Source organism: Equus asinus, chromosome 20 (assembly GCF_041296235.1).
Source record: "Equus asinus isolate D_3611 breed Donkey chromosome 20, EquAss-T2T_v2, whole genome shotgun sequence".
Classification (NCBI taxonomy): domain Eukaryota; kingdom Metazoa; phylum Chordata; class Mammalia; order Perissodactyla; family Equidae; genus Equus; species Equus asinus.
The window spans coordinates 34,677,587-34,704,944 of record NC_091809.1 but is presented as its reverse complement, the minus strand read 5'-3'; the positions used below and the strand labels follow the sequence as shown (position 1 = coordinate 34,704,944).

The window sequence follows — 27,358 nt, the reverse complement described above, 5'->3', positions numbered from 1 at the left end:
TTTTTTTTAAAGAGAAGGACAAAATTTCTTGCCAAGCCAATCTCTGAACCAAACGGCTGAAACTGAAGGCTGACGGTGGTCCAGAGTTACCCCACACTCTGTGCCAGCGTACTGAACGCTCCCCTTCTCTCTTTTTTTCCATCAGGCATATTCTCAGATACAACTCCTGCCTACTGGACAGTGCCTGATCTACAGGTTTAAGATTAGATGCTGGTGGCCAGAGCCCTTCTGCTGAAAGTCCGAAGAGGACTTCTCCTCCGGGTAATGGGGAATTCAGGAACTTAGAGCAGCCCTCCTGCTGAGAACAAATATAAATGGCAGATAAAATGTTTAAAACACTGCTCTTGAAGGCTTCACCACCTTTTGTTAGTGAGCTAACAAGATCACGACGAATTCCTGGGAAAAGATCTAGGAGAGAGACCAGGAGCATAGAGAGGTAAGCACAGACCTTGGGGCCACTTCTCCTCCGAGAGCACGCCTTGATTCTAGAGGAGTTGACAGGCTGAGTGGCACATTGCAGTGCACCCGGCTTGGAGTATAGAGCTTACCAACAGAGCGGTGAGCCAGTGTATAGAGGGGGCCCGATGAACTCACTTCCTTTTGGGTTGGCATCACTGAAAGGCTGTCCCCTAGCGGCAAACTGAACAGAAGTAGCTCTCCCTCAAGGAGACTGCAGTTCAGCTTCACGCTCCCTCCGAGTGTGGGACTGGAGTAAGTAACTCCGTGTGTGGGCATCCCTACATGCCAGCAGAAGCAAGCGGAAGTCCTTTCTGGAGAAAGGCGATGTTCTTCTAGTCCTCAAATTATTCCAGCAAACAATTTTTCAAAAATAATGTTCAGCACACAAGAAGAAAAGAAAAGAAAGTAAGAGAAATAGGCAATAGAAACAGATTTACAGGGTCTACAGAAATAGGAGTTATTGGACACGGACTTTAAAATATCTACGCATGTGTATTTAAGAGGACAAAAGACAATACTGAGAATTTTGACAGAGAAATAGGAGTATTAAAAAAAGAATATTCCACAACTGAAAAATATAGAAGTCCATTTTTAAAAGTCAAAGGTTGTATTTAATAATAGATTAAATTAATTTGAAAAGATAATCATTGAACTTATGAACTGCTGAAAAGAAAATATCCAGAATGAAGTATGGAGAGACAAAACAATGGAAAACAGGATCTCCAGGAGGCTGAGGTCCCCGAGCCGAGCTGGACCCTGCTGGAGAGTGCCTCTTCTGGGGGTGGGGATGGGGGTGGAGCTGTGGGTGAAGTTGGGAGTGGAGGGTGGAGGGTGGAGGGGTGGGAGCTGCTGCACATTTCGGGTTGATTATAGAAGCTGTTTCTGGCAGAAAAAAAGGAGAGAGAGAGAGTGAAAAAAAGGAGACTAAGGGACAGAGAGGATATAGCGAAAGAGTCTAACATACATATACTTGCACTCCCAGGAGAGGGGGAAACGGCAGAGACAACATTTAGAGATGTAACGGCTAAGAACTTTACAAAAATGCTGAAAATATTAAGCCATAGATTTAAGAAGTACTATACCCCTCAGCCAAATACCTTAAAAAATATATGTAATATGTTTTTTGTATTTGTGTGTGTGTGTATACATATATAATCATCTCCACATCTAAGCACACTATAGTAAAAATACTTTAAAAACAAAACAAAAAAGAAAGACAAAGAGCAGATCTTAAATGCAGCCTGAGGGGTGAAAAAACAGATTACCTTCAAAGCAGTAACAATTAGACCTCAAGCTGACTTCTTCATAGAAACAATGGAAGTCAGAAGACAATGGAAAGAAAATAATCACCAGCCCATATCCAATGAAAATTGTCCTTCAAGATGAAGTAAAATATGAACGTTTTCATATAAACAAAAAGTAAGAGAATTAATTAATAGCAGACCCATACTAAAAAAAATACTAAAAGATGTTATTCAGGCAGAAAAAAATGATCCCACATGGAAGTTCAAAGATACAGTAGGAAATGAAGAGCAATAATATGAGTAAATCTAAGTGAATATCTGAATATTTGATTTATAAGAATATGGCATCGATTAACTTCAGGAAAACAAATGTTTTTCAATAATTGGTGTTATACATTTAGATATCCACATAGAAAAAAATACTAAACTTCACCCCATCACACATTATATAGACAAATCAAATTCCAAGTAGATTTTGGATCAAAGTATAAAAGGTAAAAGAATAAAGCTTCTATATTCATGGTCTCATGTTAGGGAATGACTTTTTAAACAGGACTTAAAATTCACCAACCATAAATGAAAAAATTGATAAATCTAACTACATTGAAATTAAGACTTTGCTCCTCAAAAGATATCATTAAGAGAGTGAAAAGATGAGCCACATGACCTGGTTCTTGGCCCTGATCTAGCTGGACCAGCCTGTGAAAAAGCTAGCACCACCTGTGCGCAGACCTGACCACCGTCATGTTTCCAGCCCGAGGGTAAATCGAAAAGCTCAATTCAAGATGGGAAAGCCTGTGAACTTTGTTCCCTAATCCAAACCCGTGAGAAGCACAGGAAAGTCTGGTGGGTTAGGTCGGGGCCACTGTTCAGTATCTCAGTCAGGTGGCTGCATCTCCACCCAAACTAATAGAAACAGTTAAGGAGACTGAATATATGGGGATTCTAACGGGTCCCTGCCTCTTCCTTCAGAGCTAGGCTAGGCCCGAGGCAAGCCATGAAAAAAATTAGTGGAAAAAGTCAGGTGTGTTTAGGACTCGGCTAGGAATTCCCAGATTCTTCTCCAAGTTCTTCTCCAAGTTCCAGGGCTACTGAGAAGGCAGCGGAATTCTTCATGGGACATCGCAGGCACCAGGGACCAAGCTGAAGTCCAGACACCTCTCGTTCCTCCTCCCATCTCAGGTCTCGGGAACATTTTCCTGGCTGTTAGACTCTCCCTGCTTCCTTAGCTGTAACATTTGCGAGTCTCCCAATTCAATGGGTGGGTCTTTGGATTAGCTTTTGATAGCTGCTATAACAATGACTGAAAACTTAGTCACTAAAACCACATATTTCTTGTCTTGCAGTTCTAAAGGTCAGAAGTCTAACATAGGCTAAAACTGAGTTGTCAGCAGGTGTGTTCCTTTCTGGAGGTGGTAGGGGAGAATCTATTTTCTTGCCTTTTTCAGCTTCTAGAGGCCACCTGCATCCCTTGGCGCATGGCCACCTTCTTCCCTCTTCAAACCCAGCCATGGTGAGTTGAGTCCTCACATTGCATCACTCCAAACTTGCTTCCTTTGTCACATCTCTTTCTCTGACTCCTCTCCCTCTCTTGTCCACTTTAAGGATCCTTGTGATTACACTGGACCCACTGAGAATCTCTCTATCTTCAGATCAGCTGATTTGAAACCTTAATTCCCCTATGCCATGTAACCTAACATATTCACGAGTTCCAGGGGTTAGAACATGGATGTCTCTGGGGAGCTGTTATTCTGCCAGCTACACTGCTTCATTAGCCAGCTAGCCTGCCTACCCAGCACGTCCTCCAGTCAGCGTGCGTGCTGGTGCACACGGGCATGCGTACGCTTCATTCAAACTTGAAGTGAGAGCCACTGATTGTCAGAAATGCGGGCAAAGTTTCTAACATAAAAGACAGAATCAAAAACAAACAGATGAAAGGAAACTAAGGGGGAAAAGGAATGCAGGGGACAGAGGAAAAATAATAAAAACTCTTCTAGTATTTCAGAGAGATGGGTCCTGCCTGCATCCATTAAATAGGATCAAAAAGATATAAAAGAGAAGAACACTCAAAGAACAAGAAAGAACTCTCGGAGATCAAAAACATAGAAGTAAAAAAATTCAACATAAGTACTAATTTTTAAATGAGTAAATGTCCCACAAAGTAAAACAAAATGTCAGAAATAGACAATAGGAGAGAAAAGACAAGAAACCGAAGACCAATCCAGAAGTTCTAACATCCAAATAATAGGTGTTTGGAAAGAAAACTGAGAAGAAAATGTCAAAGAACGGTTGTTTTAAATCCTCAGAACTGAAAACCATATATCTTCTAATTGAAAGGGCCACAGAGTGCCCAGCACAATCAGTGAGCAAAGACCCCACCAACGCACAACATCATTAGAATTTATAAAACCAGGAAAAAGGAGATCATGAAAGTTTCCAAAGAGAAAAACAGTTCACATATTAGGACCAAGAAACAGAATGGCATCAGACTTCTCAACAGCCAGATTTGCCACAGACAAAAAGCATACCATCCAACATCCAAGCGGGATTGATTTTCAGACTAGAATTCTATATTAATCCAAACCATCAAAAAGTGTAACAGTGGGAAAAAAGAGATTTTCAGACATGCAAAGTTACAAAAATTATTTCCCTTGCACCTTTTTCCATCACAAGGAGGGAATAAACTAAGACAGGAGATGGGATCCACGAAGTGAGGCTTCTCCGCAGTGGGCGGTCCCAGGTCCTCCCACAGTGTGCACAGCTGTGACATTTGTGCAGAACCCCAGTCTAGATCTGAGCGGGCAGAGGAAGGGCTTCAGGGCAGAATCTCTATTCCCCGCCTCCAAAAAGGAAAACACAGAAACAGATTTTCTGATGTTTTTTGAGAGGAATTTTACAGTTTCACAGTAGAGGCTGAGGACGAATTAATAGGTACACAGAAAATACTGCGTATCGATGAAAGGACTCTGCATGTCACTAGAACAGGAGAACGTCGATGGGAGAGTGTATGTGTGTGTTGTGGGGCAGGGGGCAGGGCAGGCACGGGACACAGTGCCAGCAAAAGAGGATACCCTCATGCTGCTCAGCAGGAAGTCAATACAGGATGTCTACAGTTGAAAAATGAAGAAATAGCACATTATTTAGAAATTGGGTGGTAAATACCAGAAGAGATGTCTAAAAGCATTGAAAGAGGTTGTCTCTGGGCACTAGAAGTTGGAAAGGCAAGGGGAATTGATGTTTTATTATAAGGCTTGTGATCCTATCTGACTTTCCAAAGTAATTACTTGAATTATTTTCATTATAGGAAAGTTGTGTTACAGATGACAGCTATTCTAATAATAGTTACAAATTCATATACCAGCTTGAAAGCTGTCAACCCTATGGAGCTATTGGGCGAAGTCTCACATCCTACCAGACATACCACCACCTTCCACTTTACGGCCGTTCCCTCTTCTCACAGCATGCTCTCACATCTCCCTTCACCCGCCCCTCATTAGGTCTGAGGTAGTCATGACTGCAATCACTAGCCCCATTTTACAGATGAGGCAATGGAGGCTTCAAGAGATGGAGTAATTTAGCAAAGTCACATGGCCAGTGTCCTCAAATTTATTGTCGAATCAGGTGGGTATAAATAAGTCATGTTGTTCTTAATAAAGAAGTTGCGACCAAAACCAAAAATTCCTGACACCTCGTCCAGAGCATGTTCAACTCGACAACATTTCCTAAAATGTGCTCTGAAGCAGTGTTCTGTGAACAAAACGATCTTCGATCCAGCACTAAATACACTTCTTAGAGGCTTTAATGCACATGGTGTCGTGTGGATCTCTAAGAAATTCTGCAGTTAACAACCCAAACAAACCTGTATCATCCATTATTTTCCAAACCTTGGGGTCATGTGATCCTTTGGGGCTGGGGGCTGGGGAGATTCCCATTAACAACGAAGATCGTGAAACAAAACTTGGGTGACAGTGCTCTGGGGTCAGGTGAAGCCGGACAAGGAAGCAGCGGTGGGCAGAACTGACGGTGGCAGGAAGAAAGTGGAGGGGTAGCTCTTCTCCAGGAACAATGGCATCTAAATCATGGATGACATGGAATCTTCTGGGAGTTCCTTGTAAAAATACAAGTTCTCTGCCTATCACAGAGACAACTTATTTAGTGGCGCATAGAAGTCTGTATCTTAAAAAGCTCTGCAGGGGATTCTGACGTGTGTCCAGGTTTGGAAACTGCTGAGGTTCAGACGCCCCACCTGGACTTAGCATATGAAAATAGAGAAGCCAGGCGCTGTGTTTTATGCTATTTCCTAAAAATAGCAATAAAATATATTTGAGAATTTTAAACCATGAAATCCTCCTTAGAAACTCTGGAGGCTCCTAATGAAAGCAACACCACACTAGAGTTCCTCAGACGGATGCCGTTTTTCCCCAAGTCCTGGGAGTCACGGCTCAAGTCTCACCCTGCTTTGTTCAGTGCTGGCTCCAAACCCCCAGCTCCTCCTCTCCACTCCCTGCGTTTGCTGCCAGGCCACGCCCTCAGACTGCGCTTGCAAAAGTGGGGTGAACGGAGATGAGGAAGGAAGCAACAGCAATAGCCATGGCCTACTGAATCATGCCGGGAGCCTCAGTGAAACTTCTCAATGCACAGGAACACGTGTGAATAAACAGTGTGCCAACAGCACCATCTGGTGGTTTCTTCAAAATACCAGCTTACGCAGTAGGCACATCAAGCCTTAGCATTTGAAGAGACTCCGTGTGGTCACAAAGGACAATCCTCTCCTCTAGGGCTGAGCTTAGGCAACATAATAATGTTTTCTAAAGCTATTGTTTCCATCACCCCTTTCTTTCGTAAACACTATTTATTCATTATTCATTCATTCAACAAACCCGTTTGAGTATATACCACGTACCAAGTGCTCATGGAGCTTACCAACTAGTGAAGAGACAGAGACAATTAACAGATAAATCAATCAATAAATACAATTTCTGAGTGATAAGTCTACTTAGAGAATCAAGAGGGTGATGTGAGCAAGTGGCTACCTCAACTTGGGTCATCAAAGAAGGCCTCTCTGATGAAGGGAGATCTCAGTGAAGAGCAGTGGCCTCCCAAGAGGAGAGCTTTCCAGGTAGAGAGAACAGCTGGTACAGGAACCTGGGAGAGGAACACGTTTGATATGGGAATAAACAAAAAGGCAAGCATCTATTTGTAACGGAAGAGCGAGACACACAGAGAGAGGTATCAGAGAGAAGTCAGAGAGCGAGATCAGATAGGCTGGATGGAATACTTTGGATTTAATTTTCAGTGCTAGTGGAAGTCTTTGGAGGGGCAGATGCAGAGCACTCCAGGTGGAGAGAACGGCACACTTGCAGGGCAGCAGAGCAAGTAGCTCCAAACGACCTCCAGGTGGCGTAGGCCGTCAATCCTTAGGATTTCACAAATATCACACAACCTCAGGGTTGGGAGAGACTTCAAAGACTCCAATTACCCATCTGATATTCCGGCCTCTCCTACAACATCCTTGCTCAGTGGTTATCCATTTCTGATCACTTCCACCATTTAGGGTCAATGAGAACAAGTCTAAGTTCTTTTCTTCTGAGAGCTCTGCATATACTCGGGCTGACTCTTAGGCTTGTCACCTCCCTCCCAAGACCCCTCTCTTTCACTGCAATGTGGGTTACAGGCTAGCTGAATAGGCTGCTGAGGAGCTCAAGAGGACCCAGAGTAGGTGATCAGGTACTTTCCTGGACAATAAGGAGGTCTTTGGACAAGCATCACATTCTCTAAGATACGGGGAAAAAGATGCCCATCTTTGTAAGCTGGAAATATCCCCCAAAGCCAAGGAGATTACCTTAAAGGAGGAGAGTGATGGTATTAGTACACTGTCCTGGAATACTCATTTGTCATTAGTATAGCAAAATACTTTTTGAGTCCAACACTGGATGCTTTTGATTAGTCCCAAAGAAGCTACTCCTACATGTTTTGGTTAGTTAGTTTTAAGAGAAGGCCATAAAAGTCGAGTCTACATAGCCTTTGACACTCTAATAATCATAAACTCTGATAGGGGGAGAACCATTTTCCACCGTAGTCAATGTAAAACACTTGCTAAGGGGCATCGAGAGGACCAGCAAGGGAAAGGGTAGCTTTGATACCAGGAGGGGCCAGGCAACAATGAAATTCAGCCTCAGCAACTACTTTCAGAGCATCCTTGAGGCTCCTGGGGTCTTGGAGTCCCAGCAGCTTTATTCTGTAGGGTCTAGGTGACATCAGTGAGACAGTGTCCCACACTTTTAGCTTTCCTCTTTAAACTCATGTAATTTAGAGATGTGGATCATTCAGAGATTAACTCATTTATACTTCCCTAGATTCTACCATCCCTCGTTACATAGGTTACTACATATGTTTCTCGAAAACTATCCAAGCCCTAATTTTTCCTTCTCTTCCAAAGTTGCCATGGCCTGGAAGAAAAGGACCATTACATCTTCTCAGACCCACACCTTAAGATGTTTCATAGGGTGGATGTGAGTGTGGGAAGAAAGTTTTTCCTGGACATTTGGGACATCTTCATTCCTCTCCTGAAAGTAACTTCCATTCACTACTTTCCAATGTTCAAAACTCACCTCCTTTAAAAAGATTTTCTGACTAATTCTAGCAGCGTCTAGTCACTCTGGCAGTTGAGTTTGAGATAATCTAAGCCTACTTACTTTCCTTTTGGGGCCATCAACCAACACAGTAGTCCAAATGTACTTGCAATATGAAAGTACACCAAACAAATGATGTTAGGTTCATTCTGGGTACTGAAGAAAGACAACCTGTTACATTCCAGTACCCAAAGGGTTTCTGAGCACACACCTTCTGTTGCATTACCATGGATAACAGAGACCCATCAGTTCATTTGTTCAACAAATACTGATGCACATATTATGCTACAATACTATGCTATATTATAGGATATAACAGTGAACAAGACAAAGTTCTTGTCCTCTTGGAGTTCACATTCTAGAGGAGATATAAAAATTACATAAATAACATAGGAAAGCAGAATAAGTGGATTGAGAGTAATAAAAGATGCTATTTTCACTTGGGTGGTCAAGGGAAGTCTTTTCTAAGGTGGTGACATTTTGGCAAAGACTTAAAGTGAGGGAACAAGCCATGAAAATATCCGGGAAAATATCGGGGAGGAGTGTGAGTCAGGGCAAAGGCTGAGATGGCAGTGGACTTGCCACGTTTTCAGAAGGAGGAAGTCAATGAGGCCAGACAGGCAGGGCAGAAGGAGGGTGGGTGTATTTGACTCTCAAACAGCATTCTCAGAGCACCTTTCTCTCTTTGAAAGTCTTCCTCCATTTTTTTGAGATGGGAGCAAGACGCATTCTCTCTTTACTTCTAGAAGCTTTTCTCCAATTTATGATCAGAAACCCGCGGGTGCAGGGCCAAATTCTTGCTACGACTGTGGGACCCCCATAAGTGACACCTCATCAGTCAACCTGTCAGCCCTACACTGCCTCCCCATTTCTCTTGTTCAAAGAACTGTTATTCCTTGAGCTTGCTTCGGAGGGTTTAAACTAGCACTGTTCTCCCACACTAGGATACGGTTGCCAGTAATTAATGGAAATGAAAGACTCCAAGTAGAGAGCTAATGGTGTGACAGACATTAGTGCTGCTCACTGCTACCCGGTCTGGCTGTCCTTCCAGACACACGGCAGGCAGACTACACTGAAGGTGCCGCCTTCCCTGTGGTTGGGCACGGCCTTGAGACAAGTTCTGGCTCATGAACTTTGAGCAGGAACTACTTGTCTTATTTCTGGGCCAGATTTTAACCACTTGCACAACACCCTCCCTTGCCACACCATCCCAGGAACGTGTTTCAGATGATGTAGCTGAAGGATGCGGGAGCCGCCCTCAACCCAGATGTGGCTGAGTGGCTGCACAGAGGGCCCAGGAGAGTAGCCTTGGACCTGTAGCAGAATTTGCTTGACAGGAAATACATCTCTTTTTTTTTGTTGTTAAAGTACTGCGATTTTATAAGGGTATACTACAGCATAAGCCTAGCCTATCCTGGTAGGGAGGGGTTGACTTCTCTGCAAATTAATAGCACCTTCACCAATAATAGTGTCTTCACCACTCCTGTGTTAGGGTGTTCATGATCTTTGAAGATCCACGTTAGGCAGGCAGAATAGCAAAGTGTTAAAACTGGAGATTCCAGGGGCTGGTCCCATGGCATAGTGGTTAAGCTTGTGTGCTCCCTTTGGCAGCCCAGGGTTTGCAGGTTTGGATCCTGGGCGCAGACCCAGCAGCCCTCCTCAAGGCATGCTGTGGTGGCATCCCACATAAAATAAAGGAAGATTGGCACAGATGTTAGCTCAGGGCCAATCTTCCTCTCTCTCTCTCTCTCTCTCTCTCTCACACACACACACACACACACACACACACACGAACTGCAGGTTCCAGAGTCACACAGCCTGGGCCTGAATCCCACTTAATCTCAGACATATGGACTCAGCACAGTACTTAAGCTTTCTGGGCTTCAATTTCTTTATCTGTAAAGTGGCAATAAAAGTAATAACGCTACTTCACATAACTGTCAGGAAAACTGAATTAATATTAATATGTGTAAAAAACTTAGCCTGGTACATGGTAATTGATCAATACATTATTAGAACTAGTAGGTATTGTCAGTGCAATCGCTATGCTTTCTTCTCTGGATAAGCAAATGCTCTAACAGATCTTGAGTCAGGAAAAATGTATGTGTGTTTAAGACTAATAGAAAGACTTATTTTTTACCAAGTTTTACCATTCAGAAATGGAGAGTCAGTCAAAGCCATCTGTCTTTAGCAACCCTTTGTAACACACCATACCTGTTTCCCTACCATTCTTCTGCTGCAGTTATGGGTGCTGCTTCTGTCCCTGCCACTGTGCGTATTAAAAAGCCTACAGTTGGGGCAAGACAATAAAGTGCAACCCGCAGAAAGCAACTCCCATTAGCAGAGAAGGCACAGCTCACAGAGGTTCACAAGATCACGTCCCTGAGCTGCAAAGTTACCAGATTGAATGGAATGAAATAGATAACATAGCTCTAATAAAGAATGTAAACATTATTTCGTAGTCATAGCGCTGTCTATATAAAGGTTTCCACTGAATTGCAAAGTATTTTTAGAGAGCAAGGGCTTTCTCCACTATCACCTCAAGCTCCATGTTTCACTGTGAAGTTTTATTTTAACCACTAAATTACGTCTCTCACCACTCCTTGTCAAGACTTCTCCTGCAGATATATGTCAACCATGTTAAACCTTTCTGTTTTTTCAGAAAGACTCAGCCAACTGATTAAATTCTTAATGATACAATTATATAAGCATAATATAACCCTCTTTTCTTTATCTGCTGCATGGTCCTGCACCATTTCACAGTAAAAATCCTGGATAACTTTTATGGGGTACTTGCTTTCCTGCTAAGCCGTTTAGAAACATCTATTATCTGACTTAGTCCCCATAGTAATCATAAGCAGTAGGTACTACTGTTATTCCCACTTCAGTGATGAGAAAGCCATGGCTTAGTAAGAGTTTTAGAAATTGTTTTAGAAGGGTTTAGTAGTTCAGTAAGGGTTTTGGAATTGGTAAACAGCAGTTAGCATTCAACTATCCAACTCTAAAGTCTGCTTTTATTAGAACATAAACTCGTGTCAAAGAGTGCCAGGGTCTGAATTTCAGCTCCACCATCATCACTAGCTGTATGACTGTGGGCGGAGTTCAGCCTTTGTGTACCTTGGATTCATCTATAGACTGATGGGTTATGAGGAACAAATGAGTTAATAGATATAAAATGCTTACAACAACAGTAACTGGCACTACAGTATAGTAAGCATAGTGTTAATTACCTCCAGCTATTAAAAACATTGCTAAACTGTGGCCCACAATTGATGAAATGCATAAAACTAAAAGACCAAATAAGCTAATTATGGGCTAGTGGTTCTTATAAAAGTTTTGGTGAAAGAGGAGGGCACACCACGTTGTTCTAAGTTATTTGTTTTAAATGAATACAGTGTTTCAAGCAGCTGACCGCCTGAATTGTTAATATGCATTAACTATGTATACTTCTTAATAAGCCTAAATGTCTCACACCCAAAGACTTACTACCTATATAAGTACGTAACTGGAGCCAATAGTCTAGTCATCGGTATTTCTTTTTACCAGTTTCAGAGAATATTGTTTTCTATACTGTTTGTCAGATCAACTTGTCCTAATTTCCATCTGTCATTGTTATAAATAATTGAATCTAGGCTTACTATTTAAACACTGGGACAGAGAAATTAATGATAAATTTCTGTTCCAGGATCACTAAAGTGATGGGGAACCAAGTTAGAAATGAGAAAAAGTGTAAAGCTAAACGAACTAGAGAGAGTTTGCCTTTGAGAAAAGCCTATGAAATACGTTGTCTAGACCAGCACTTCTCAACCATCTGTACCAGAATCACATGGACTGGCTGCTAAAATCGCAGATTCCCAAGTCCAGTCCTAGACTTACTGAATCAGAATGTCCGGTGGTTGTTCAAGGAATCTTATGTTTAACTGGATCTCCAGGTGCTTTATATGGATTCTAAAGTTTAAGGACTACTTGCCCATTTTAAAATATGAACACTAACTGAATGACTCAATGACAGCTGAAACTGTATGCGTACATGGCACTCTTTTCTTTCTTCCCACTAGAGTTAACTGTGGATGCTAAATGTCTTCTACATTTATGTCTGTAGAAGACATTTAGCATTCTCCTGTGGGGAGAAATACTTTCGGTTATTAACATGGACAAAGCCATGTCTCTAAGCGTACTGAGTATGAGAAACACCATATGTCGAGGGCAGGGAGAACTCATAGTCTCTATTCCATTCTCCCTTCTAAGCTTTTTGTACACTAATATCTCACCTTCTGAAACGTGGCTATCCAAGTGCTTTGTTCGGAGAGAACAACAGGAGGCTCTGAGTAACGGAAAATAGATGGCACGCGGTTCCAGTCTTTCAGGGCCTCGGTTCAGGACTTCCTTTATTCACCATTTTGACAAGCTTATTTATTTTGAATGGTTATTTAGAGGAAGAGGAAGGTTTATAGTTCGTGGTTTGAAATATATTCTGTAAATATTTTAGTTAAAATACTTAAAATAAAAATTAAACCTCACAATTTTTTTTAAGAGGTACACTCTCAGGTGAGAAATATGGCCAAACAACTGTCTCCTCTCAGCTGGCTGCAGATGCCCCAGGTTCCACTATAATGGGAGTCAATATGACTTTTCCCACAGAACCATTAATGACTAAAATCTCAACCACCACCCATGTGTTTGTCCCCAATTCCTGAATGACAAATAAATACACATTTTAAGAGGTAGGTAGTATATTTTCATCAGTGGTGAAGAAAATTTGGTGATGAAATAGTTGGTATGGAAATGAGAGTTCCAGAAAATTAAGTAGCAGACGGTGGAAATGTCCTATGTCTTCTCTTTAATCCTACCTGAGCAGTTTCCACGGGAACCATGTTGAAGTCTGGGGGTGTTTATTGAAAGCAGATGTTCTATCTTTCCTTACAGTCTGGAGTGTGGTATGTGGGTATACAAAAGATGCTGGCTCACCAACGTCATCTGACAGGCCACTTTCCCTATTACTGGCAAAAAAGAAAAGGCCCTAATATTTTAGAACGAAGAATGATTTGTAATATATGACTCCCAATAGGAAAACTAGGGTTTCAACAACAATATGAATTTTTTTTCCTTCAAAAAATCCTGGTTGATATGGAAATATTTCTTGCGAGAAGCACTTTGGCACAGGAATACGCTGTGGATCCCCTGTCAGGCAGCTGGGTTACCTACAGCACTTGTCTCATTGAAATTCTTTATCTGGGTTTGTCACAAACCAGCTTGCCACAGATGACTGAGTGTAGGACATGATTCTTTTCTGGTCATTTCACACTGAAAGGTAAACAAGACGTCCAAGATGCCTTGTGGAATCGTTAGAAATATGGTTGTCTTTCAGAATCTCCTTCTGGAGAATTCTGCGATAAGCCAATTCAGTTTCCTGGGAACTGCAAACTTGAGAACCAGGTGGCAGCAGTGCATGGGTTCCTGAGGGCAGCCTCAGGTGCAGCAAGTCTGCAGAGACTCTCCAGTACAGAGTAAGAGGCCTCTGCAGTTCTGGAGACGCTGGACCTGGGGAAAGTTTGGCCTGGTGGCATAGTGCAGCAAAGAGATACAACCAGGAGACATTATGCCCCTTCTCTCAAATAGCATTCCATTTGGCATAATAACCTATGTCATACCAACACTAACCTGTTGATCTGAAGATCCCCAATTACCCATCTATTTTCTTATAATTGATATTAGGTTAAAAAGGAAACACATACACAAAGAAGTCTGTTTAACCTGAAATAACTGTGTTGATATTTGAATTGCTTTCAGTGGGACATTTGCTTTAAACCACACGAGATCTCCATCTGGATTGCTGGAGTACAAAATCCCTTCTCCCCCCACCCCAACCAAAACAATCAAAGAAACAAACAAAACCCCAAACCCACAACTCAGCTTCAAATAAGTTTTGAAGAAATGAGACTCTAAATATTTACATACGGGTCAAGAAATAAATGACAAAACTATTTACAGAAATACACAAGCTTATATGCATTAACAATTTACACCAGTTCACAAAAATATTAAAACATAAAAAAACTATATAAATTAAAGAACTCAAAAGTATGATCTAAGACTTCCTAGGATGCTTCTCTCATGCAGATCATGGTTGAACAGTCAGATTTTGCTACCTTAGAATCTAAACTGTAAAACAACCATTTTTATTCTTTGAACACTAACAGTACTAATTAGAAAAGGAGAAAAGATCCTCTGTGCACACTGACATTACCTTGCATACAGTTAAAATATACCATTCCTGACATTTCCTTAACACACAGTACTGAAAATCACATGCCTCTAACCACTGAAGTCACTTTCTGACATACTTTTACTTTCATTATCGTTTCCTTACATAGACTGCTCAGGCAATACTTTGCCAACATACCGAATGGGTGATTGACAGGTCTGCGAAGAGAAATATGGACTTTGCAGGCTCCTTTTTTAGCTAAAGGGGCAAATTTCAAATTTACATTGTATGCATCTATTGCTGCTGCAAATGTGGTTACCCACTCACATTAATGGTCCCTCTTCTTTACAGAATTTGTCCTCAAATTCTTCAACCTGATCCTAACCTTTTAAAAATGTTTTGTCATTATAAAAACATGCAGGCCCTATCCTTGGGATCACCCCAGGGACTTGCATGTTTAAAAAGAAATTGAATACAGTTGGGAGTAAGGCTCAGATGAAATTTACTCATAAGAAAATGGCACCTCTGGGGCTGTTAGCTAAGTCTCTGGCCAGACATCCAGGGATTATTTATTTCAATCAAACCAAACAGCGGCATCAGAATTTTGCCAAAAAGATAAAATCTGGAGACATGGCTATGAAAATACCAATAGAATTAAATTACGGGTTTAATGTATAAGGCAGCTCCATTTCCTTGATCATAATGCTCCATGTCAAAATTTGAAAGTAGTAACATTTAATTCCTCTATTTGTGAAGTCACACACAAAGTGAATGATGCTGAGGTAACCTGGCTCACAGTGACTTGCCATCCAATTTCTACCCTACAATATTATAAAGGGAAAGATACAGGCAAAGTCCTTCAAATGACTGAGTCCAAAGTTAAGGCTGTATCCACATACATGAAATAAAACTACTCTAGATTTTACCTAAAGTTTGTGTTTCACACTTATACCAGTAATTTGAGTCATTACTCTGTATTCAAAATATTTACCTGATATTCCTAAGACATTAATAAAGTAATTGCTTTAAGGAATTAACCTTAGTATTTATAAAATAGACTTTAGTTTCAGGATTAAACAATGTGTGTGACGACAAATCCTCAAATATTAAAATTGGACAGGACTTCTTCAGCCACATCCTTCTGGGCTCTCAGTCACTAAAGCCATCTGTATCTCTTTGTCACACCAGCTCCTCTTTCTAGTCTCCATGCTGCTGGTGAGAACTTACAAGGCTGTGTTATCTCAAAGGGGCAATGGCTTGCCTACTTGACAAAAAGATGGTTAAAGCAAAAAAAAATTAGTGCTGTATATTCACCAAAGATCAAACTCCTGTATAAAGCACCCGATGTGTTCGTGTGCTAAACAGAAGCGTCCTATCAGGTTCCTTAACATTGTGACTATATACCAGTTGGTCTGCACTTTTAACATAGAGGCCTAAATTTCCACAGACCTTTGCACATACCAGTATTTCAAGATTTCTACCATGATCTTTATTGAATCTCTCTGATCAATTCTGGGGGAACAAAAGAAAACCTTATAGAGCATTTCCACATGTGAATAAATGTGTTGTTTTTAAAATTTTATTTCTTTTTCTAAATATAAACCCTTAAAATGCAATCATACTTTTTTTTTAAATAAAAAAAAAAGGACTGGCACGAATACTATTCTTTATACAATTTCACAGCAATTATAGCAGCATGAATTTAGCCTCTTAAAAGATTTCTTCCTTCGCTCTAAATAAAATTCCAAGTTTTAAAAAGCCAAGAGCAGCAACCATCCAGTAAATGGAATGAAATTCTCATATGTTCTACAAACTGAGCATTTAAAACATGTGAATGTATAAAAATCAAATATTATTAAGAATATGGAATGAAATGACAATCTACATGTTTTGTAAATATAGGACTGCCTTGCAATTCTGGTGTAGAGGTGGTGGGTGGTTGAGAAAATGGAATGGAGTTGGGCTAGAGAGATGTCTGTTCCTACTCTAATCAGAAATGCAACTTTCAAAAGAAAGTCTTGGGTAGTGAACATGTTTAACATGTCTACAGAGGTGTAAGAGCTATCCCTGATATGCTGGTGCAGATGGCGGTTACTGTGAGACTGTGACTGCACACGGACACAGTGAACAAACAGCACGCTAACTCCTCAGGACAGACGTGGGGACTGCTCAGATCGGCAACTGTAGGAACTTTCTGTTTACTAACAGATAATACACATGTACTTTAACAATTCTCAGGAAACCTGTACTCTGGTTTAGAAACAGAAATTAACATGTAGAGTTGTAATCATGATAAATCATGTTTATCCATCAAACCATGCTGGTTTTTTTTAATGAAAAAAAAAGTTGCTTTAGGAGAACAAATGGTGCGAAGTGTTTTACTAGATTACAATTTACCCAATATTATTGAGAAAAAAAAATAACTGAAGGCAGGCAACACACTAGAAGCATTGATATAGTTTTCTGGTGCTAATGAAGTTCACTGACTTCCACCTAAGAAGTTTCTTTAATTCTAACTTTTAAAAATTTCTTCTGCACTAACATGAGCCTGTTCACTGAACTGTGAGGAACAACTATGAAAAATAAGAATATGAAGAGCATGGTTCAGGCTGGGTCTCAGTGGTCTGACATTTTATGACGACTCTTGATTAAATGCTTAAAGTCCTCATTCCTGTATTTTTTAGTTATAATTTGCTAAATGTCTGATAGACTCTTCTGAAGGGTCAGGGACCCTTATAAGACAGGGAGAATAAAGCGAGAAAAACAGTGTCAATCTGGGCAAGCTGCATGGCTACTGAAAAGTAGGAACCGACAGGAAACGCAGAGGCCCTCCAGGAGACAGAGTGCCCTGCTCTGAACTAGACGGCAGACACTAAGCACAAAATTAAACTCAAATTCAGTTAAAGGCAGTCCTCAGGCTCTGACAAATTAGCCCTATATGGCAAGTATGGTCTGTGACAAATTTCTTTACCGAGTTTTCAACATAGTGCTTGACAACCATTCAGATCTCTTTTAAAGACAAAAACGACATAGTCTATAGATGGAAGAGGTGGTAATGAAGCAGGGAAGGGGAAAAAGATGGTGATTTACTTTTCTGATTATTTTTTTTAATGTGGCCAGGGGTTTTGTAGCTTTTTTTCTTTTTTAAATCTTTTTGGTTACTGAAAAAAATAGAACAGTCCACTGTCCAGCAGAGGCTGCTTCAACTCTATTGCTCCCAGGGCTCATTCTGCGTGGATCTGTGTTTCAGGATGCTGCAAGGACAACTCTGAGGGCAGGAAGGCCCCCTGACCCAAAGCTGTAGCATATGTCCTGTTTTGTGGGTGGGGAAAGCCAGAGGGCATGTATGTCCCCATCACTCCTCCTCCAAAGCCTCCGCGCTGGTGCTGGGGCGGGGAGTGGTAGCCCTCCAGGTTATCATACTGGGACACAGCAGTCACACTGCTCTGGCGCTTGCCATGGGTTTGGTATTGGTACAACACGCTGGGGTCCCTCTCCACGTTCTGGGTATGATGGAGTTTCAGGCTGTGACTCCTCTCGGGTTTAGGGGGTGGGGCTATTGACTGAGTGAGGTGTTCCTCCTCCTTGTAGCAGTCTCTGGAGTGTTTCTCCGGGGCAGGAGGCTGCCTAACCCGGGGCCTCTCAAACTCTTTGGAGAGCCTCACCTCTTTGTGGTTCAGTCTTAAAGACTCCTGCCCTGAAATAATGTATTTCCCTCCAGAGTTATGGTAGCTGACTGGCTCAGAAGTGTCTGGAATCCCTTTGGGCCCATAATCTAACTGGCCAGCTCCCTGGGGGTAAGGTGGCCCATTTTTTGATTCACATAATTGCCTATGGCTTGCTTCCTGATGTGCCCTGTGCTCAGGGAGACTACAACCCATGTCATGAAGTTTCCTGTTCCTGAGGCTACTCTGCTTCTGAGGGAGGGATGGTTTCTCCGACTGTCCATTGCCATATCCTCCATGGTGGTGGGCTCTATCGAACTCTGGCTCTGGATGCTTCCTATAGAAGCGGTCATCTCCTTCAGGACTGATGGCCTTGACTGGGTGTCGCCCCTCCTTTCCCTCTGCCACTGAGAGAAGTCCAGTTTTCCCAGGATCTGATTTACTACGTAGATGGATGACATAGATCCCACCCAAGTCATCTTGAACAGCTGGGGTCATGTTATCATACTGGGACATAACAGGCCCTTTCACCTTCTGCCGAGCGCGGCTCTCTCTCCGGATGGATTGCATACGGTATTTTTCCATGTCCTCAAGATCCCATGAGGTGTATGTGTGCTTTACATCAGCGGTTGGAGCCACGTTGACTACATTATTGTAGTCATTACCAGAGAAATAGCCAGTCACGTTGGCCCGGGGACGTGGAGGCAAACCAGCATAACCGTATAAGTTCTTCCCTTGTAGCCTAGGATTGTAGAAAGCAAAATCGCGATTGGGTAGGCGGTGAAGGGGCCTCAACTGTACTGTGCTATAGGCATCCACATCACACAGCGCTCCATCTGGACTGTAATAGGAACTAGAAGAGCTGGAATATGGGCTATACCGGTAGTGGACCCGACCATTCTCAAAGTAAGGCTGCAGCTGTGTTACATGATAATCTGAGCGGGCCTGGGAGGACTGATATGGCTTATATTGGTACAGAGGTCTTGGGCAGTAGGCTGGTTCATCATCTGGGGGAACTTCTGTCCGTGAAATGGGAACAGAGCGAATCATAGAAGATGGAGGGGCATGGAGAGACTGTACCCTCCGGATGGTAGGGTATGGTGGAATATCTTCAGGGTAACAACTACTCCTAGTAGAGGAGCTCAAAGAAGATACATACTCAACCCGGCTGCATGGCTTGGAGTGGTGTCCAGATGCATTTCTTCCCGGGGCCACGTACGTGTTATAACGAGGACCCATGGACGCTGGTGGCTCTGATCTGGAACCATACACTTGGTGCTGTTCCAATTTATTGTGATGTGGAGGTACACTCTGGGGACGATACTGGCAGTTTGGAGTCATACCGAAGTGCAAACAGTTTTCTGGACCAAAGGGCTCAGCAATGACATCAGGCCTAGCAAAGGTGGCATAAGCAGTTTTCTGAGAAGCATGCTTAGGTTGTGGGACAGGAAGTGGTAAAGGCAAAATATCATCCACGGAGGCTAAGGAAGCAGTGACAAAGGGATGATAGCTGGAGCTGCTGGTAGCATCTACACTGCTGGAGTGTATGGCAGCAGCAATTTTACTCTCCATTGTCCTGGTGGGAGGAACCGGTGCAGTATAGCCACAGGAGGAGTGCACAGGGACAGGCTCAGCACGCAGGTGCAGCGGTGGGGCCCTGGCACCATCCCACACCTTTTCAGGAAGGCCTGGTTGGAGAGCGGGAGTAGAGATGGGACACTGAGCAGCTGCGCTGTTGTCAATGACAAGGACAGGTGCAGGGTCATCCATGGCTCTGGGTTCAGGTGGCCTCTCTGGAGCTGGAACTACTCCTTGAATCTATTGAAAGATGATAATATTATGAGTTTGTTTTTTATGCTTCCCTCTGTGCAAACACTATTAAATTTGTAAGTCACAAGTTGAGGCTACTTGGGTAGCAGCTTGAAATTTCCCAAGCCACATGGACATACTGGCCACCTATCCCCACTGCCAGTAAATGGCCTACGTTGCTATGTGGTGTAACAGCCATCGCCATCTTTGGAGAACTGTTCTAATTTATGATAGGCTTTAAATGTAAGATGACGTTCCCTATGACAGTACCTTAATGTACAGATCAAACAGAGGTTTAGTCAAGTCACAGACTTAAAAATATACACCCAGTCTATCTGTCCAGCTCAGTCTCAACACCGAGAACATTTTGTTAAACAAAAAGAAGTGATTCTATCTGGAGAGATTTTGGAAGTGACTCACAGCTCTACACAGTGAGAAGTTTTAAGGCTCAAATCTAGGGAAGGGTGATAAAGTGACTTGTTTAAGGTGGCACTGAAGGCACTCAGTTGCTATCCCTCCCCTACCTTCTACTCCACCCCGGTCTGTGGCAGCAGAGGCCAAACATGATCTTCACAGCGATACCGCAAACATGCTGCCCTCGAGAATAGCATCCTCCACTAACGACTAGATAGTGAAGTCCTTTGAGTTCAAGGTGACTACAAAACACCTGGGGCACTTTTTTAAAATATGAGAAAATTAAGAAAAACCTTAGCATTCTGCATACAAGTTTTTCTTCAAAACAGGTGTTTGACCATAGAACAATCTGCAGATTAATGTTGAGAAAATAACAAAAAGTCCTAAGACACCACAATCTCTCACAACTCTGAAAAGTCTGCAAGACAGAAAGTCTTACAAATGTCTTGAGAAGAAAGCACTTTTATTGTGTGCATGTGAATAACTGGCAGAGGGTGGCTAAATGACTTGCCCAAAGTCACAATGAGTCAGTGATGGAGTTGGAAAACAGCCCAAACAAATCTGCAACCCTGACACCTAAAGCCCAGTCTGACTCGTTTGAACAGGATCTCTTAGTATGACTATGAAGAAACTACCTAGAAGGCTTTACAAAGAAAAGGCAGCAGGTATAGTTAAACTCTAGTCATCGAGTGCCTGCTCCTTTCTCAGAGAAAAACCAGCATCAAGGTAAAGGCAGATGCCAGCCTCAAATGGGAAGTGTTTCATTGAAACCTGCCACGGGATTTAAAAATAAATGTCACATCTGACTCAATATAACAACACACCCTGCTGAAAAGTGACATACCTTTGGAAAAAGTATATTTCATCTCCCTGACTTCCTCCCCTTCTTACCTTGTGGGAATTATTTAATCCTACATTGGTTGCTGCTTGTACCTGCCCCACGACTGGTAGCTGCTCTGCTGATCTCTGGGAAGGAGGCGCGGGGAGGGGACGATTAGTTCTGTGAGTGCGCTGCAGGGTGGCGGCCGCAAAATCAGCTGCGGTGGGTTGTTCAATCACATCCCAGTTGGCTTCTCTGGTGCTTACTTCAGCTGTTGCTGGAGCAGCTGTGGTATAAGCCATGGTGGCTGTGCTGGTATTCTCTTCAGGGGACCCAGAAGGAGGGCAGATTTTGTCCCTAGGGAAATTAGAGGGTGTGGGAGATTTGTCTGCAAGTTCTGAAGGGTGATGGGGCTTATCCACACTTGTACCAAGATAAGAAGGAGGCTGATTTCCACTGTAGAAATGAAGTTGAGACCGCTCCTGATCCACAAAGGAGACAGCTGGCATATTGTTCTTCGCAGACTGGTCTTCAGGGAAACTTACGTGATCATCAGACTTAGAGTCTGCTAAGGGAACTGAAGTGATTCTGGCCTTTTCTGGGTCCCCAGATAAACAGGTTCGATGGGGCTGATTCCCTGGAAAGTCTGCCTGCTGGAGCTGCTCCCCAGTTGCAGTTGCATTGGAATGGGTGTGACCGCCAAGAGCTGCTGGATCTGGTATAGGCTGGTCACAGTTCACAGATGCAATGTTCTGGAGGCAGAGCTGCTCTGCCGGCCTCTCAGTTTGGACATAGGCTTTATCTAGAGTAACACTAGAGTGGCAGTGAGGCAGTTTATCTTCAGGTGCAGCCACTGCCACATCTCCATAATTTGTATAAGCGGCCTGGGAAGTCCCTGGTCTCTTCAAGGACTGAGTTGAGGCTTGCTGTGCAGACTCAGCTAACGCTAGCGCCAACAGGCGGGCAACATTTTTCGGAGGCGGTGGTGGTGGGATAAGAGTGACTGAACTGACAGGAACGGAATCCTGAGGGGGGTCATGGGTAACTGCTCCTGGGGGGAAATTGGGAAAAAAAATGAGAGTGAAAAGGTAGCTTGTGTTATCCTATATGGAAAGCCAAACACTCCCCATTTGATCACTATAAAATAAGGCCTTCCATATTTCAAAATGGCACTCCATGATCTTCTATCCCACATGCAAATGCTGCAGAAAACACATCTGGTTCAGAAGGAAAACTAAAACAAAGAGTGTTTAAAGATTACAATCTCCTCCTGAACTGCTACAGAGATGAGGGGAAAAAGCAGGTCCCTCATCTGGCTCAGAAAAGATTGCTTAGAAAACAAGCTTCAAGCGCTTGCAGATTGTTATGAGGAATAGTTTTACACTTGATGGCGTAGGCTGGCTGGTTAACTTGTAAGGCTATTATATAGGTATTTTATTAGAAGAGAAAAGAGAATCAAGAACTACGAAGTTGTGCAGAAATTATCCACGAATTCTGACTGTCCAAAGAGATAAGGGACTTCATGAAGGTCTGAAGCAGGACCACTCCCTTTAGGGGATTTTTGTTTGACTGAATTTAATTTAGAGCTTTGAGCCATCAGCACCACCCAGCAAAATATTCTCTTTGATTAAAGGCTAGCTGTGGAGGAAATTTCTCTCTTAAAAGGCACAGATGGCACACAGGATTGAAGAGCCCTCTTAGCTTAAAGAAAGAACGGAGGAAAACAAATGGTACCTGCCAGAGTCTGTCCAGAAGGTACAGCCTTACTCTGACTGCTTGAGACAGACTGCTCCTCCTTCCCTGGCGATTCTACTTCTGCAGCAGCCACCTGGTCCAGGGGCTGGACTTCCGACTCACATCCTTCTTGGGCCTCTCTCTCATTTGTTTTCATCTTTACTAGCTGGGTGGGGGATCTATTTATGACATCACTTTCTTCAACACTTTTGTTCCAGGTTGGAGAAGATGCATTCTGAGCTGCTGTATTTGAGACGACACCAATGACTTCTGACACCCGAGTGGGAAGGGTGACTGAAATTGGCTCAGATATGTTCATAGAAGGTGATTTGCTTAATTTTCGTCCAATCTTTGGAGAGAAAGCATAGACGACCTTTTCAGTGAATGAGGATGGCTTAGATGATTTTTCTTCAGTGGGGCTCAAGTCCAGGGTAAAGAATGGACTCAGTTTCTCCTGAAGAGGAGAGACAGGTTCAGAACTTGCAGTGCTCCCTGGAGTCTGAGACTGGCTACCACCTGCTTCTGTATCTTTTTTATTGGTACTTGGTTTATCCTTGGAGTCTCCTAATGAATCTAAAAAGAAAGCACCGCTCTCCAGACACTCTGATTCGGCCTTAGGAGGACTGCATTGAAATGACATTGGATCAAAATCCAGGCTGGCTACTCCAATGTCTGGTGGGCTTAAATCAACATCCTCAGCTGAATGAGGAGACATAAGAGCTGGAATATGAAGCAGCCCTACTTCGTCCTCACTTTCATTGTCATGGGGCAGATTATCATAGGAATTACAGCGGTTGCCCAGCATTTCTCCATTAAAAGAGGCACTCAGTGCATCACTGCTAGATCTGGGTCTTCTGGGTCGGAACAGCTTGGAATCACCTGGTAAAATGGATAACAATATCAAAGTGTGAATGTCACAGGATGCACAAATACCATAATAAGTCACTTACTCAGTACAGCAGTAATGATGTGCTACACAGGGTAAGAAAATGTTCCTTCTCATTTTCTTTCTGGTAATTGTCTCTTGGGGTACATAGATGGAACTCCCAAACCAAATGCTAAATAACACATACACTTGATATAATCAGAGGGACTATGCAGCATCTGCTGGTTCAATAGGAAAAAGGACTCGGAACTCTTAGATTCTATTACTAGTCCAACACTGACTCTTGTTGTGACTTTAGGCAAGTTTTTCATTTCTTTTTATCTTCTTTTACCACTGACCTCACACATGACTTTTGAGGTAGAATTAATCACGTTAAATAGTAATTTGGAGATATAACAGCAAAAGGTTTTTGTTGTTGCTGGGGAAAAAATCCTCATAACACCCAAATTTCTAAAAAATTGAACTTCTCAATTAAAAAATGTCTACAATCCCATAAAGTATGTACTTATATTTAGTAAAGAATTCCTCTCAGATACTTAAACAAAAATAATTTCTTTTTTTTTTCTTTAATAAGAATAGGCTTTACGTTTCTCAGGAAGAGTCCTCAAGAGTGGTGAAGCATTAAGTAATTTTATGATATTGCTAAACATCCAATTGGTAAAAGAAGTCCTCTATCTCAGCATTCTATTAAAATTATCAGAATTGCCATAATGAAAATGTACTAGAAAGAGGCAGAAATTGTCCTAACATAAATACATACAGTAATTATTGACCAATTATAAAATTAATGCCTACTCAAATATTATTTTCTGCTTAGCACTAGCATCTACCCAGCCCACTGCACTGTTTTTGTGAACGATTCTCTTAACTGCAGTGAAACGGAAAATCTCGGAAAACTCATAAGATGCTGGACATCCAACTAAAGTGATCTGTGAGGATTTACTGAATCACAAGTCGAGCCTTTCGTCAATGAGGATCTGGCAGTTAGAAGAGTTAATACGTTGACCAGGATGATGACACTCCAAGATACTTCAAAAGAGCATGACTGAATATCAATGGATTAAGAAAAGCCTGTGGGAAATCAATGTAGCTCTTGATTACTTTTTGTAAAAAGAGCGTTTTTACAATCCTGCTGCAGAAGCCTAACATGAAGTGAAGGATGTCCTATTTGCTAATACGTGGTTTTGTCAAAAAAGTTCTATCTCCTTTCAAGTCAACATTGAACTAATCCTTTGTTCACTTTAAAAATTAGTACATAGTTGCAACTATAACTTGACTTTTGTTAAATAGAAGCTAAAATAAACATTTTCAAATTTCAAATTTTTTAGTTTTGTTTTTCAAGTGGCAATCAAACATTTTTGCACTATTTACCATAAAACTTTGGTCCCCATTTTAAGCAGATTCTCTTTAAGTTGCCTTCTCTTGGTACAATTATCCTCAGATAACGAGGACCACCTGTTATCAATCTGATCTATGAAAGTGAACGGTAGGTTAAGCTATTTGCAAGACAAAAGACTATCCGTCTGAATATCAAAACTGCTTAATTTTATACTTTGTAACATTGTGCTCTCATTGTGATATCTACAGAAATACTAATACCACTTTACACTGGGCACTAACAAATATAAATGGTTAACGTAAAACATTTCACTATTTTTAGTAAATTGAATAGCAATCATGTCAAAAGGGAAGAAATCAAAGACTGATATTAAAACATCAATGGACAATACTAAATAGATACTAGCATTCTTAGGAAACGACAGTCTATAGTCTATTTATTAAGTATATTTTTATAAAATATACTCAATTGTTGTGTTCTTTTATGCAATATCTTATAGAACAAAACAGCTGATGCTTTTAGTCTTACCATCGACTGCATGGAGGGAACTAAGAGACTCCTCACTCTTAGCTGAACGGAGGGTTCCTTCTGCCCTGCCACCTGAAGAAGCAAAACCAGAGAGCGTGACGTTTATTCACTATTACATACACAGAGGAAGGGAACAGTGTTTTTCTCTACACGTATTTAAACTTCCAAGAGTGATTAGCTGTACACTTTGACAATCATATTCAATTTAGAATCATATTATATAATGTGTTGTATTGTTCTCACATGGTTTCTTACGTGAAAAATCTCTTTTCTTGAGAACAGAGATGAATTTAAAAACTTCTTCCTTTTATATTTCCTAAAGACCAGTATGATACCTCCAAATAATACCACACTGGATTTAATGTGAGCCCTAAATCCAATGACTGGTGTCCTTTTAAGAAGAGAGGACATAGAGAGACAGAGGAGAAGGCCATGTGAAGGTGGAGGCAGAGACGGGAGTGATGCCACCACGAGCCAAGGAATGCCAGGTGCTACCAGAAGCTGGAAGAGACAAGGAAGGATTGCTCCCTGGATCCTTTAGAGGGAACATGGCCCTGCTTACTCCTTGATTTCAGACTTTTAGCCTCCAGAACTGTGAGGAAATAAATTTATTTTGTTTTAAGCCATCTAATTTTTGGCAATTTGTTACAGCAGCCCTAGGAAACTAATCCAGGTACTTTAATTAAATATGTTGGATGTTGTTTGACAAATATTGTCATCCTCTTTCTCCTCCTGGCAGCATGCCACACCTCTGACACTTTCTTTCAAACCCCTCCTCCATTATTTCTGGTGACAGCACTCACCTCTTGTTCTTTGCCTAGCTTTCTAGCCATTTCTTCTCATTCTCTGTTCACTACAACTCTGTCTTTTCCAGTTTTTTAAACACTGCTTTTCTCTAGGATTCAGCCCCCAACCTGCGTCTCAATCAATGGGCTCTCCTTGGGCCATAAAATCTATCTCTAGGGTTTTCACCCATCCTTTTTGCAGATGATTTTAAAATTTGTATTTCTAGATATATTCCACACCTTTATTGAATTCCAGATCCATACCACTAATCACTTCTTGGGCATGTCCAACTCGCTATGTCCAATATAAATACACTATTTTTCTTCCCACCTGCTACTCCCTACAGGGATAATGGCACTATCATCTCCCTTATCACTTAATCAAAACCTGAAAATTATCTTTTCCCCTCTTTTTTTCTCATCCTTCACAATCATTTGGTTACCCAGCCCTGCAGATTCTGCTTCCTAAATATTTCTCAAATCTATTTCCGACTCCCACTGCCACTACTTATTCCAGACACTCATTGTTTCTTGCCTGTACAACTATAACTGCCTACTAATTTACTGTCCAGCCTCCAGTCTTTTTCTCTTCCCATATATTCCCCATGCTGCTGCCAAAGTCATCTTTCGTAAACCCAAACCTGATTACGTTACATACTGAAACCATTCAATAACCCCCCAAGGAATGCAGGACAAAACCAAAACCCTCTGCAAGCAGACGAGGCCCCTATGATCTGCCTCTCTTTTTGTATACACTACCCAGCCAAATTCCTCAGAGTTCCTGTTTCACACACGGGGACACACTTTGCTCCAATTCCTGAAATACCTTTCTCAGTCC

The 27,358-nt window shown here is 41.9% G+C and overlaps 1 protein-coding gene across 5 annotated transcripts in view; it reads right to left on the bottom strand.

The window, feature by feature from the left end:
- Window positions 1–16,015: 16,015 nt before the first annotated feature.
- Window positions 16,016–27,358, bottom strand: part of ARHGAP32 (Rho GTPase activating protein 32) — a 319,072-nt gene continuing 307,729 nt past the window's right edge. For all 5 annotated transcript variants that reach the window (XM_070489929.1, XM_044751953.2, XM_014864063.3 and 2 more), the window contains 4 exons: window positions 25,736–25,807; window positions 22,983–23,861; window positions 21,320–22,299; window positions 16,016–20,023 (listed from right to left, as the gene is read on the bottom strand). In XM_070489929.1, coding sequence (XP_070346030.1) covers window positions 17,765–20,023; window positions 21,320–22,299; window positions 22,983–23,861; window positions 25,736–25,807 — 4,190 coding nt within the window. In that variant the 3' untranslated portion in view covers window positions 16,016–17,764. The remainder of the gene's footprint in view (window positions 20,024–21,319; window positions 22,300–22,982; window positions 23,862–25,735; window positions 25,808–27,358) is intronic.